Source organism: Panthera uncia, chromosome C2 (assembly GCF_023721935.1).
Source record: "Panthera uncia isolate 11264 chromosome C2, Puncia_PCG_1.0, whole genome shotgun sequence".
Lineage (NCBI taxonomy): Eukaryota > Metazoa > Chordata > Mammalia > Carnivora > Felidae > Panthera > Panthera uncia.
Window position 1 is genome coordinate 109,381,674 of NC_064810.1, and position 15,423 is coordinate 109,397,096.

The following is a 15,423-nucleotide window of genomic DNA, read 5'->3' on the forward strand; positions in this document are numbered from 1 at the left end:
CCGGTCTCTGAAAATTTATGAAAAGAGGAAAACCCAATTGAGGGACATAGTAGCTATTGCCTGGTCTCAGTGGTACTCTCACCAAGCCCCTGGCTGCCTCTGCTAACACATATCCGACCATATGCCCCATTCCATGCCACAGTCTCTATAATTGGGCTTGTACTCTGGCTCCTGCTCATGATTCCTTTGGAATCACAGGGGCAGGTAAACTAACACAAACCTCTGCTCTCTTCCTTGTATTTGGGGAAGGAAACTCCTTACTTCATTCTTTCACTCATCAAGAAATTTTTGATCTCTGTTATATGCCAGGCACGATAGGAGATGCTTCTGGATTTGATTAGAGCTTCCCAGCTCCTTCTCTTCGTGGTCCTTCAGGCTATGGTTTGGGGGCCAAACTGGTTAGCCCTAGAAAACTAAGATGCTTCACCTACTTGACTACAAATCCTGAAACTACTCAGACATTCCTACTCCTCCTGCTATTAAGGATGTGCTCACAGTATCATCTTTGATAGAACCACTACCTGGGTTGGATCCACATTTGTGCTCTGTCTTCAAACACTAACATCTGTCCTAGCAGCCATCCTGGCTGCTTCCAACCCTGTTATAATCCCTATTTGTAGACCCAGCATTAAAGTTCCAGTAAGCAGCTGGTTATGACCATCTCATTTATTTCCGAATCTCTGTATCATGACCCTCATCAAAACAGGGCTGACTACACAAAGAATCGCAAAGTCTCAGGTGAGGTTTTGAAGGCAAATTTCCTGGATTAAAGCCTTCTCCACAGTCATTAAAGCCCCAAATACTTTAAAATTGAATAATTAAAACGACTTCTATATTTATTACCAAAAAAGTCACCCTGAACAGAGTCTATTTTTAGACTGTGATCTCAGGATGCCTGTAGCAGAAGGGTAATTCCACATTCAAATCTAGTCATATCAGGGAAAACTAACACAAAGCCTGAATGTGCTCACAACTAATATAAATAAATGTTTTGTCGAAGTAGAGAACTTTCCACCAAAACCACCAGAAAATGTGATTTTTCTGATGATTTCAGAAACTGTGATTTCGTGATTTCATAAACACCACGTTTGTTACTGTATTTCACAGACGTGAGCATAAACATTGTTTACGGTTCGTCCCAGGTTACCCACGTGATGACCCTGGAATGGCCTTGAGGGTAGAGCTCAAGGACTAACTCAGGAGATGGGCCAAGGCTTCACAGTGAGCTGCTCACTGCCATGGCCAGCACTGGTTTCCACAGTGTGGGAATTACACTTGTTGACCTCGAGGTGCTCCCGGTCACAGAGAGGATAGAGACTGGTGCTAAGCAGGCTTTAAATGTTTAAGTGGAACAAAGTGTCTCACATCAATGAGAGATCTTCTATCAGCTAAAGTAGTAGCCACCCCAAGGATTTATCAGATCTTTGAAACTGTGCGAGAGAGTCAGTTGCAAAAGAGAGCTCTTATCCTATATTTTATGCTACCAAGAATGATCATAACTAAACTTCTTTAACCAAATCTTCATGCTATCCCAGTACAGATATAATATTAGCAGATATCACAAAAATAAATTTAAGATATCATATTTTTAACTGAGTTCCCAATAATGGAAAAAAAATCAGGTTAAAACAGACACAGAATTATAATATTCTCTCACCTCAACTGCATAGTACTGATAATTGGTATCACTGCCTATGTGATATGGAGATCCCTCCCACCTCGAAATGCAATCCCCCCCTCTTTTTTGGAATGATTGGTGCATTAAGTTCTAAGAGAGAATAATAATTACATTGAGTTCAGGTGTTAAAATGTATTTGGAAAAAAATTAGCACACATGCTTACAATTAGCATATCAGAAAACCATGGGTCTTCACATTTCCATAACCCTCTAATACTGCATATAAGTTAGTGACATAAATTACTGACAGATATATTCTCATCATTTCAGATTTTAACATGCATTTAAATACAGAATTACTAGATCACAATTAATATCAGGACACCTTTTGCAATCTAAAATTACTTAGGATATTAACCTTACATTTTTATGAGTAAATGTGGGTAAAGGTTATTAAAGTCATTTATCATATATATACTCCCCTGAACCCCAAGTAAATAAATATGTGCTCAGAATCAAAAGTTATTCACATATCCTGCTCAGTAAACATTAAATCTCTATGATCACCTACAGTTTAGAATATTTAGCTCTTTGCTTAAAAGCCCTGGGAGTTTCTTTCTCTCCCGATTAGTTCTCTTTTAATGAGACTTGCAAGTGTATGATATTGTTTCACCACTATTAGAATTCTGCTAGCATTTGTAACTACAAAATAATTGCAATCTGAGTTTAAAAGAATCACAAGCTATGCAACAGATACTCTTCAAGGAAAGAAGGAAAGGAAGATTCTTCTCAAAATTAAAGATGATCTATACCAAATTTTAAAATTATTATTGCCGTTATAGTCTGCAAATGCACAGCCTATACTGGTGAGTCTGATGACCATTTTAATACCTGCCAATCATAAGATTTAACGTAAAGAGAGTTTTAGGGGGAAAGCATGCTCTAATGTAAATTTCCACATGACTTGGCCACAAGATGAGTAACTTCACAGTGTGAAAACTGGTTCCGGGTTTGCTTGATAATTTTGCTAGAAAATGCTGGAGAACTGACACTGTTACCTATGTTCACTTGATGAAGTGCAGCCATTACTTTATACTGAAATTGAACACTTGGAATTACAAACCTAATGAATGAGAACTGAAAACATGCTTACCACAGGTTGTAATGGGGCACCAGGCATCATGGCATTGGCTAGTTGCATTTGCTGGGCCAACATGGCCATGTTCTTCTGCTGAATCAAGTTATTGCGCCCATTTATCTCCAATTGCGTTTTTAAGTGTGGGGGTGGATGAAGATATTTGCAGTTCTCCCTGGAGCAACGACCCTAAAAAACAAAAGCGGAAAATACCATCTTAAAAAAAAAGATTACAATGACACATCTTAAAAAATAAAAATTATGCAAACCTACCACTTGGATCTACCATGGGTTTCTAACACACTGCACTGTCCATATCAATTTATAGTACATCTGGAATAAGTAATGAATTCACCCAAATGTATTATCAAAATGAGGTGTTAGGACACTTGAAAAAGTTTTGAAGCTTACAGGAAATTATTTTAATATTAGCCCTGATATTTCTAGATTGGAGTTTAAAAATCTACAAACTGCCAGGGTAATATTAAAATAAAGAATATCAAATAAAGAATATTAGCTCTTTGCAAATCTTCTGGTTAACTTTAACGAACCCAAAAGAATCATGAAGTTTGAACATCTATTTTTACTCGTATTGAGTTCCAAAGAAATGAACTGGGAGGATTCAAGGCACACTGACTCTTCAGTTAAATACCTTTACAAGTATCTCATAACCAAATTAAATTACTACTAAGCTTTACAAGCCCATATATTAAGAAACTTACAGGTGAAAAGAAAAAAATTCCCACATATTCTCACTGTATATACAGATGGCTAAGTACAATGAAACACTGGTGAAAATATAGCCTGTTTAACCTTTCAAAGTCTTGTCTCCACTGCCCAAGAACTAAACAACAGTAAGAAATAGACATATTTACCCTCCAAAAGATTTACAAAGTAAAATGGAGAGACAAAATAAGTTGCTATAAAGTAAGAAATGTGAAAAAACCCTTCCTTTGGGGATGATTCTTCTCATTGGAAATACGTATTAAATTGGGGCGCCTGGTTGGCTCAGTTGGTTAAGCATCTGACTTTGACTCAGGTCACGGTCTCATGGTTCATGGGTTTGAGCCCCACATCGGGCTCTCCGCTGACAGCTCAGAGCCTGGAACCTCTTCAGATTCTGTGTCTCCCTCCCTTTCTGCCCCTCTGCTGCTCCCACTCTGTCGCTTGTCTCACTCTCAAAAATAAATAGACATTACAAAAAATTTTTAAAAAAGAAAATATATATTAAAGTCTATAATATGCAATACTGTGAGGGATTTGTTTCATATCATTTCAATACTATCCTCATTTCACTCTTTCCGTATTATTTCAATATGTTGTCAAGTCTTTATAGTAACAGGTCTCATCAATTATTACCTTGACAACTTCTCTCACCAATAAATCTAATTGGAACTGTTTGTGAGTGTCAAAGCATTATTTAACTGCAGCCGTCAACCACCTTGCTGAGCCTTCTTTGATTTTTCTAAGAAAAATCCATTTACCATAATTTGATCTTCAACTGTACACTGACTCAGCATGCTTATGTTTGTGATAAAAATCTGTTACAACCCTAATTTGAATGACCTATTTCTGGCTTGTTTTGATTCAGGTTTTTAGGAGTAAGTTTCTGCACAGGGCTAATGTCATAGGATACTGCTTCATGTTTTAACAAGCTTTATGGAATAAAGCATCACTAATAATACTTTTTAAACCAGAAGGCAGTAGAGGACAGTAATTGATACCAAGGAACGTACAGTTCTCAAGACTTGGGGTAGAGGCCGAGGTCTCTTACACATCAGCAGTACGAATTGCACAAAAAACTTTCTTTAAGTCTCAGGCTTTTCATCCATTTCAAAATTGCTACATAAGCTACACCACGGGTTTATTATGAAGACCAGAGAAGATAACGCATAGGTCATGCCCTTGGTACTGCATGGCACTCTGTGAGCTAGGTAAAGGTCAGGAGGTGCTATTGCCATCCGCACCCCCACACTTTTAACTGTATATCCAACAAAAGAAAAACAACATATTGACATGAAGGTCATTTTTATAATATCTCTTCGTTATGCACATTGATATGTTCACAAAGGAACATTTATAGATCTATGACTTATTCTGTATGAAATCATGCTTGATTGAGATCACAAGTATATTATCAGCTTGAAAGCATTTACACAAAAAATAACTTTTACAAAAAAAAAAAAAAAACAAAACAAACAAACAAAAAACTACCCAAAAACACACTGAGTCACAAGACCGACCACAGAGAATGACTGGCCAACATAAATCAGTTCATGGATAACAAACACTTAATTGATTTCAGGGCTCTCCAGGTGAGGTGTTCTAGAGAAAACCCGCTTTTTCAGGACAAAGAACAGCTTGGCTCGAGGGGAAATTCTGGTTCTCAGTATCTCCAAGTCATATTTCTTACTAATATTGGATCTTTACAAGTGAAAATAAGCAGAGTTATCTTCACCCTGAGGATTTAGTTATTGTCAATTCACTCAGATCAGTTTCTATAGCTCCATAAAAAGCACAGAGGGAGCCCTGGGCCTTGAATCAGGCCTTGCCAATACTAACACTAATCTTCATAAACTCTTCATTTTGAGCGCCTCCCTTAACACAAACCACCCAGCCCCTTCTACCTCTAAACACAGCACAGATTGAAATAATGAAGGAGAGAAATCGTATGGGCTTTATATATATATTCCATGTCAGTAGAGGTCAAACCTTTTAAAAGAAGCTCAGACCTGTGGTTTGCATTTTGTTATTTACTACATTCAGGAAAAATGTCATTCTATTGCATTTCTTACATATGCTACCTTTCCATGCACAGCTTGATTCAATTGCACTAAAACCTCACTTTCAAAAAGCTAAGTTCCTAAGAGTCAACTGAGGATATTTTGTGAAAAAGTATGCAGACAAGCAAGCCTCTTCCAGAGTCTGTGGCAACAGACCTGGGGGGCCTAGGGATCTGCATTTTAATAGTATTCCAAGTTATTCTGATGTAGCAAAAACAAAAACAAAAACACCAAACAACAACAACAACAAAAACCACTACAAAACACAATTCTGCAAAGCCACATGAATTTTTCATTGACATGTGTGGAAAAAAAACAGAGTAGTCTCTGCAATTGACATTAGATAAACTCAGCTTCCTAGAGAGTTCAAAACGTGTTTAATGCTGACTGGGCTGCTGCATAATTGTGGTTTGACAAATAAAAAGGTCAAGAAAAAGTTAGAATAAACATCCTCTTCTAGAGGATTGCCTAAAACTCTGGAGAACATCACCAGCATTTCTGGTGAAATGAATTTTTGGAGAAAGAAATCTTTCGTTAAGATTTAAGACAGGGAAAAAAATGGGGGGGGGTACCTGGGTGCCTCAGTCGGTTAAGTGACCAACTCTTGGTTTTGGCTCAGGTCGTGATCTTGTGGTTTGAGTTTGAGCCCTGCATCAGTCACTGTCAGCCGTCAGCACAGAGCTCACTTGGGATTCTCTCTCTCTCTCTCTCTCTCTCTCTCTCTCTCTCTCTCTCTCAAAATAAATAAAATAGACCTTAAAAAAATCTTTAATAAAGAGTTAAGGTAGGGGCATCTGAATGGCACAGTTGGTTAAGCATCTGACTCTTGACCTCAACTGGGGTCATGATGTCACAGTTGAAGAATTAGAGCCTCGCCTCAGGCTCTGTGCTGATAATACAAAGCCTACTTGGGATTCTGTCTCCTTCTCTCTGCCCCTCCTCAGCTTGTGCTCACTCTCTCTCTCTCTCTCTCTCCCCCTAAATAAATAAATAAACTTTAAAATATTTTAAAAAAAGAATTAAGGTAAGTACACCATGGGTACCTCTCCAGATTCATCTGAGTTCCCAGCAACAGACCTCAATAAGCATTTACAAAAGAATGAATGAACACTTCTTAATAAATCCTTAAAGGTGAATTCTACTCTAACTCAATTCTGGGACAATGAAAATAACAGAATGAAAACTAACTCTAACACCAAACTGATTCTTAGCTGCACTAATTTAATGATGCTTTTATTCAGAGGCCAGTAATTTCAACACCCCATAAAGCTTGCCACAATAAAGGGACAAAAGGTAATAGAAGGTTTATAAGTTTCACCAGAGATGAAACAAGATTTGTGTAGAGATTCCATGTATTTAGTGTCTAAAATCTATACAGTGACAATACATTCTAAAAATCTAAGAACAGAAATTTAATCCGCATCTAGCCCTCACACATGCAAATTTTTATAAAGGAACTATATTCTAAGTCATCAAGAGATTTCACCTCAAGATACATTAAATTGGGCTGCTAGGATTAATGCCAACATATAAATATAAAGTAGATTTTATTCCATTTTGATTGCTCTATGCAGTTTCACCTATTGCCATATAATTGTACATTTTATCCAACATAGCTTGGTTCAAAGAGCAGAAGAACAGCTTTGTTAATTACGTGCTGTGTGACCCTGTGGGAGTTAAATTCTCTGAGTGGCCATACCTTTCCGGTGGAATTGCAACAATACCATTGATTTCATTGGTGATACATAAGGATCGAGCAAGACGGTGGGCCAACTGAATACGTGGTTCCTGATTTAACAGGCTGTCAATAAATGTTAATTATTTTTCTCTCTTTTCTAAAGTTCTCAAGCTAATAACAAACAGCAGTTGCTTAATTTCGCACTGTCTCCATTAAAAGTACTAAAAAATAATGCAAATAGCACAACCCAGTGACAATGCCTGTCAATCATCAATAATACAATATTAGCCTGGCCCTTAATGATCATTCTATATTTGCCACATCCAGTACGGAAAAAAAGCCATTCTAATACATTTCTTACACTGTTACGTCCCTGTGGTTTGCTTTTGTTGACTACACGGACACTTTATTTTCAGTAAGCTGTCCAGCTGGCTAGCAGGCCACTTTATAGAGTCCATGCCATAAATACCTTAGACGCCGTTCAAAGAGGCTTTTTATAGGTTAACTAAACACAGATTTCAAAGACATCATTGTAATGCATATATGGTATATTTTAAGGGAACAGAGGAAGTTCAGTAAAATATCGATTCAGATTGAGTCCATTTTTCTCCAATAATTTTTCTACATCTTTAAATTAAAAGTAATCTTTCCAAAAAAGTTAAAAATTTCCCCTTGTAATCTTAAAAGACTGTATGATGAGATCGATAATGATCATTCAAGAGATCAATTCCTCAAGTCTTTAATATCTGAAGTTATAAACTGTTCAATTGTGAATTTAAGGATTTTCTCACTAGCTTTTGAAATAGGCACAATTTTGTGATTAATAACAAAGAAAGCCTATGTTTAGATTAACTGTGTGAGCTTCAAAATAAGTGCCTGATTAAACATTAGAGTTTAATAATATGTGCACTTTTAAATAATTAATAGTATGAGCATATATGGTACATACCTAAAATGATATGAATGTATATATACTATATGCTGCATATATTGAGATATAAAAATAGAATGGAAGAATAAATATAAAATTGAATGAAACTACAGATGGCAATTCAAATATGAGAAAACTATCAGCTATTTTTAATATTTAAGAAGTAGCTAACAACAAAAAAATGAAACATCTTACTTAAAAGCTGGCTAAACTTAAAACAAAAAAATCAAAATTCTATTTGAAAACTAGAACTAATTTTCTATTTTTAACTATACTTCTTCAATCTAAAATAAAAGGAATACTGTGATTTATGAGGTCAGAATGTAAAAAGACATCTTTTAAGCTGCCAAACGGTAACTATGTGGTAGAATTAAAATTATTGGGTCATATTTGGGTAGATTCTGGAAATAAAGGGGCAATGAAAAAATTATAGGAGTACCAGCTAATACACATAAGTCTTTTTCCAAATTTCACTGGAAATACTATTGGTTTCCAGGAAAAACTGTTCAAACTGTAACCATTTATTTCAACTGTTAAAACAAAATCAGTATTTCCTTTGGACAAACGATTTTTACCAATGTATCTGAAGCACTTTCCAGAGATATTCATTGCTCAGATATTGGCCAGAAACTCTGGCAAAGGAATTTGGTAGCTTCCTATTGAAAATTTTTACTGTTTTTTTTTTTTTTTTTCAGTTAAGATGATACAAATATCTCACAAAAATTTTGCCAAAGGAGAAAAAATTGGCAGTCAAGAAATATCATTTCACGCATTTCCAAAAATGTTTCTTATGATTCTACCATGCTAATTTGTAATTATCAATCCTAATGCAAGGTGAATAAATTTACATATATAATATTTATTTTAAAATTACAAGCCTCTGATGGTAGGAAATTTATGGCAGTTTATTTATTTTCAATGTTTATTTATTTATTTTGGAAAGAGAGAGAGAGCACACACAAGCAGGGGAGAGGCAGAGAGAGGGGGAGAATCCCAAACAGGCTCCATGCTGTTAGCACAGAGCCCCATGTGGGGGCCTTGATCCCACAACCATGAGATCATGACCTGATCTGAAATCAAGAGCCAGATACTTAACCAACTGAGCCACCCAAGCGCCTGTACGTCAGTTTACAACATGATTAAGTTTTCAGAGAAAATTATACACACACACACATGCATGTACACCCATATACACTGTTTTGTTTTCATTTAGGTGAATATGAGTTTAACTCTAGAAATGAATTTACTGGCTTGAAAATATTGAAAATAAGATAACTGTACTTAACACACAGGTATGTTGTGATGGTCTTGGATGTATGTTTCCTTACAATCTACTTGCCTCCATAAAGGACTTGCTCTAGCTTACAGGAACAAATACAGAAACAAATACATCCTAAAAGGAATCTCAAGGTCTCCAAATCTCAGCGCTATTGACATTTTGGATCATATAGGCTTTGTTGTGAAGCTGTTCTGTACATTGTAGGATGCTTAGCAGCATGCCTGGCTTGCTAGATGCCTGTCACACTCCCGTCCTCAGTTATGACAATGAAAATGGTCTCTAAATACTGCCAATGTTCCTGGGGGGTGAGGGAAAGGCAAAATCATCTCCAGTAAAAGTCAACCACTGTTTTATACCTAATGGAATTTAATGGGGGCTATATTAGTCTGCTTTGGCTGTAACAACAAAATACCATAGATCAACTGAATTAAACAAGAGGAATTTATTTTCTCACAGTTTCTTGTAAGAGTGCTTTCTGGCTTGCAGACAGCTATCGTCTTGCTATTCTAATCGTACAGCCTTTCCTTGATGCACGCACAAGAAGAGAAAGTTTGTTCCCTGGCATCTCTTACAAGGACATTAATCCTATCAGATCAGAGTCCCACTCTTCTGACTTTAACCTTAATTATTTCCTTAGAAGCCCCATCTTCAAATATAGCCACAGGGGAAATAGAGCTTCAACATAAGAATTTTAAGGGGGCACAAACATTCAGTCCAGAAAAGGAACACACATAATTAAAACTGCCAACCCAAAGCTATTTGTAATTAGCTTTAAATATCTTCATACTTACATGTAAGTGTCTGGAAGCTTTCTCAAACATAAGATAATAGATTTTTACTATAAAACTGGACTCAAAAAGAGTGGGTGGCTGACCAGTTATTCCTTCTAATTTTGCCAAATTCTAATAGCTGCAGCTTCTAAAAATTCTCAAGGTATGAATATGTGAATTTCAGTGTTTATTTGTCTTTTATTTGAAATGGAAGCAAATACAGACTGTGGTATACAAAAAAAAAAGTAAATAATTATATTCCAAAATCATACTAATAGTGTCATTCACCTGTTAACTACAATACCAGATATGCTGACGTATATTTTTTAAAGTTTTACTTCCCTACAGAAAGTCCTTTCAGGATAAATGAAAGTGAGACATATATCCCTTACTTTGAAAAAGAAGCTACTGAGGAAGATAAATTAAGTAGCCAGATAACTCAGAAAAATAATTAACAATTTCTGACCACCACCTGAATTCTGGTGGACCCAGTGCTTAATGTTGTTTTTAGTCCTATGCAAATGTATACACATGTATGTAAATCATTATGTATATACACACACATATATACTCACTGCAATTATGTACCTATTTCTAAGAGCAGCATATGTATTACAAACTGGCAATTCTGCTCTTGTTGCAAATTTAAGAAACATAGAATATTAGATTTAAAATTTGTATTTCATGTTTTACTTGGAAAAACACATAAGGACTTTTAAATTTTTTTTTAAAGTTTATTTATTTTTGAGACAGGGAGAGACAGAGCATGAACAGGGGAGGGTCAGAGAGAGGGAGACACAGAATCTGAAACAGGTTCCAGGCTCTGAGCTGTCAGCACAGAGCCCGACGCGGGGCTAGAACTCACGGACCGTGAGATCATGACCTGAGCCGAAGTCGGCCGCTTAACCGACTGAGCCACCCAGGCGCCCCCACATAAGGACTTTTAGAAAGTGACAGAATAAAACATAAAGGGACACTTAACTATCATTTGTATAAATTCCTAATGTAGTCGAAAGGATATTTTCATTGTTTTTCTTAGAATGTCTCCATGAAGATTTTTACTGATTTTATGTTATTGTTTTATTGTGTTGTGTTTCATAAAGAGTATACTATACTATATTATAAACACACATAGTATATATACTCTTAATAAACCAATATTATGTTTTACTATATTTAAGTAGTATATTTTAAATAGTAAATATATAATATTCACATATTAACAGTAATTTTCCTATTCACTTTTTATTCTCAAATATTATCATGCTTTAATCCAGAAAACAAAATGGGATTTTTTTTCACCCTGTATCTATTTCAGATTTTATCATGTGGAAAGGCAAGAAAATATTCTTAAGCCAAACACTATTTCTCCTGTTTGAATTTCCTCATTGGACTTTCAAGTAACACCAGGAACAAATGCTTAGAATTCTCAGAGAACATGAAGAAAGGAGTCAATTCTCCCTTTATTTTCCTAGGTATTTAATCAGTAGTCTTCTAAACTTAACATGAAGTAAACAGCACAACACTAATCAATATTTGAAGCTTAACTTTCTACATTCATCCAATCAACATAAGGCCAAATGCTTTGAGCTCAGGTCAACACAAGAGCTGGGAAAAATTTCTCTTATCAGTGAGAGAGAAAAGCAGAAATTTATGCATGTATTTTTACTGAAATATTCTCAATTTCTTTTCTTTTAAGTTATTTTACCCCATATACAACATATTTCCAAATGAAACACAACAGAAAGCCAACTTAAATTTTTCCCTTTTTTTTTAAATTTTTTTTTTTAACATTTTATTTATTTTTGAGACAGGGAGAGACAGAGCATGAACAGGGGAGGGTCAGAGAGAGGGAGACATAGAATCTGAAACAGGCTCCAGGCTCTGAGCCGTCAGCACAGAGCCCGACGCGGGGCTCGAACTCACGGACCGCGAGATCATGACCTGGGCCGAAGTCAGCCGCTCAACCGACTGAGCCACCCAGGCGCCCCAAATTTTTCCCTTTCTTGATCCCAGTGAAAGCTCATGTTCACATACACACTGACTGTGGCTTAACAACGTTTGAGACTGCCAGAACAAGAAAGAAAGAAAAATACAAACACAGGTACATACACAATCTATTGAGTTTAAATCTGTCATTTTGCCATGGCCTCAAAGAACGTGAAAGAATGTTAACAGACTGTTTCACTTGTGTTAAACACCTTTTCGTCAAAGTCTAATGTGAACTCAAAGCAGCAATTTTAGGTTAGACACTTCTAGCTCATGTTCAGAGGGTGTGCTAGGCACTACTTCATAGAACATTCCTAAGTGTGATGCTGAAGATGCCTGGACATTAAAACCAATAGTGACATTTACAATATCCCAAAATATCCTGAATGCTGACGCAAACTCCGTGCACTCTAACTCAAACATCGGGATACTATGACTTTTTTCCCAGAGAACTTACAAGCTTTAATTGCACAACTCCCATTAATCATCTTGAAAACGGCCTAACTGAAACTCTACACATCCAGAGAAGTATTACGTAATGCCTAGGAGCCAGAGGAGGCAGAAAAGGGGAAAAAGGAAACAAAATCACACACATTCTTGTTACAAAAACACCACTCCTTTCTCCAAGCAGCTTTTGTCAGTGAGAGATCACGTATACGTACAACAGTGACAGCAACAGTATGACGAGCACACAGTGTTAGCAGATAGTCCTCTGGAGAAACTTCAGCCTCCCCAGTGAGGGCCCACAAAGATCTCATGTGAAGAAATGCTTACGACAGCATGCCAGAAGAAGAAATGGGCTCACTTCTTCATTCTACCCGGGGCCTCCTCCACCTCACAGACTCCCACAAAAGTGTGTAACTTACTGCATGAAGTGCTATGAAGGGTTTAATTGGCACCTACTGTCTCCACCTATTCCACGGTCTTCCTGCGTTCCCAACATGGGTCTGGCCAACCTCCCTGAGTCAAACCAGAGTCTCCATGACCTTGTGAAAGCCCAGTGACATTTGGTAGGTGCCAGCATCATTAAACAGTCCAACATATCTTGGCTGCTTTTTTATGGCATCATAAAATTGGAAATGCCAGATCACTATGTTTCTATTATTTTTTCAATTGCTTCATTATTTTCTCCGTGCAGCAACTGTCAGACTTCTAAACTATTTGTAGCAGAAACACTTCTGAAGTTTTACAGCCTCCAAATCAGACACTCTCCAATCTTGGCTGATAATTAAAAACTCTAGCATTTACATAATAAAATTTAGTGCTCTATTTGTAGTGCATGCCTTTCAATTGAGAAACATAAAATGTTTTACAAATAGTACCCAATTCATCATACCATTGTTATGTGGATTACAACATGACAGTATGTATTTATTATATTTCTACGGACTTCCTGAGGGTTAAAAAAAAGGTAAATTTCTTAGGTCAAATGCCTAGACTTTTTCCTTAACAATCTGTTGGAAAACTTGTCTGAGCAGTCCTTTATAGACCTATTCCAGTTCCTGGTACACTGGCAAAGCAGAAGTTCCCATCTTTAAATACCCCTCCAAAGGTGTGTGTGTTGGGGGGGCGGTTCCTTGTCCAAGGGCACATAACTAGACGGAGGCAGTCTAACCACAGAGTTGGCACTCTTCACCACTATGCTGGAAGTATGCTTTCATACTGATGACCACTTTGACACGCTCAAGTACGTATGTATGTGCGTATGTATGTTTTTCGAATCACGCTGACACTAAAACATAGATGACTCTAACCAGAATAAGTCAGAACTGAAGGAATGCTTCAAACCCCTTTGAGTTCTACAAAGGAAAAGTTGTTTCACAGTATAAACCACTAATTTCTGAGAAGACGAATCCATGCAGTATTTCCCACGTGTAATGGAAACCAGGAGATTCCCTTATAAATTTCAGTTCATCTGTCATTCATTTTTTTTTTTTCTCCCTCAGCAGGACTTACAGAATCAATAGTAGTAAACAACTGAACACCAAACAAGTTAAAATTTTACTTCACACTATCCACTTCATTTAGACACCTAGAGAGGCAAGAGATTCTTGGATTATCTATGGAGTCCCCTGATGGGTCTCTGTGATTTGGATACATCGCAAATGGATATTTGGGTATATCAATGGATATACCAATGGATATCGGATATATCACAAATAAAGAAAAGGTGATTTCAATAAATTTTTAGTGTTTATTTTTTTGAGAGGAGAGAGAGAGAGAGCACATGCGAGAGCAGGGGAGGGGCAGAGAGAGAGGGAGACACAGAATCCAAAGCAGGCTCCAGGCTCTGAGCTATCAGCACAGAGCCCGACGCGGGGCTGGAACCCACAGACCGCGAGATCACGACCTGAGGTGAAGTCGGACACTTAACCGACTGAGCCACCCAGGCGGCCCAACAAAAAGGTGATTTTATATATAGAAAAAAGGTATATATTCTTTGTATACATATAAACATGTATAAATACATATTAATATAAATGCATAAATGTATATTTATACAAACATAAATGTATAAACATGTAAATATATATTTACATAATATGCATAAATATATATATTTATATACACACATATATACATAAATATATATATTTACATATACACACATATAAATGTATATTTATATAAATATACCTTTAAATATATAAATGTATATTTAAACATATATAGCTGTACACATATATTTTTATATATATAAATTATTTACATATATATAAAATGAAAAACATAAGTGATATTGAAAGGATGGCAGGTTTTAAGGGGCAAGTCTTCTTATTCAGCAGTATAACAGAAACTAAAGGAAATCAAAGAGGCAAAACATTTTGGTGAAGTCAGCTCAAGAATAACAACACTACCTTGTATTTATGAGGCATTTGCTGTATTTGTACTTTCTAGATATACGTGCCTACAAATATATTTTTACATATCTAAAATAAACTATGTAAAAATATGTAAATATATTTTTACATATCTAAAATATTTATTAGCTATGATAAACTTTAAAGAATAATATCACGCGATATTTTCAAAGTCCCATTTCAACATTTCCTTTGCAAATCTTTCATCCGTGTCCACTAGTTGGGAGAGTATATACTACGCATATGAGGAGTGCTTAGATAATTTTCTCAACTGTAACAGATGTCCAAAATTTTGTTTGTCAATTACATGCAGAAATTATTGCACTATACTGTTTTCTAATCTTTCAGAGATGTCATTGTCTTTGCCAAATATCAGACA

At 36.2% G+C, this 15,423-nt stretch overlaps 1 protein-coding gene across 14 annotated transcripts in view; it reads right to left on the reverse strand.

Moving 5' to 3' along the window:
• Nucleotides 1–15,423, reverse strand: part of MBNL1 (muscleblind like splicing regulator 1) — a 205,460-nt gene that overhangs the window by 39,500 nt on the left and 150,537 nt on the right. For 13 of the 14 annotated variants that reach the window (XM_049629676.1, XM_049629666.1, XM_049629672.1 and 10 more), the window contains one exon: nt 2,772–2,942. In XM_049629676.1, coding sequence (XP_049485633.1) covers nt 2,772–2,840 — 69 coding nt within the window. In that variant the 5' untranslated portion in view covers nt 2,841–2,942. Of the gene's footprint in view, nt 1–2,771; nt 2,943–6,108; nt 8,238–15,423 lie in introns of those variants that run through there. The other variant, XM_049629677.1, reaches the window with a different exon arrangement.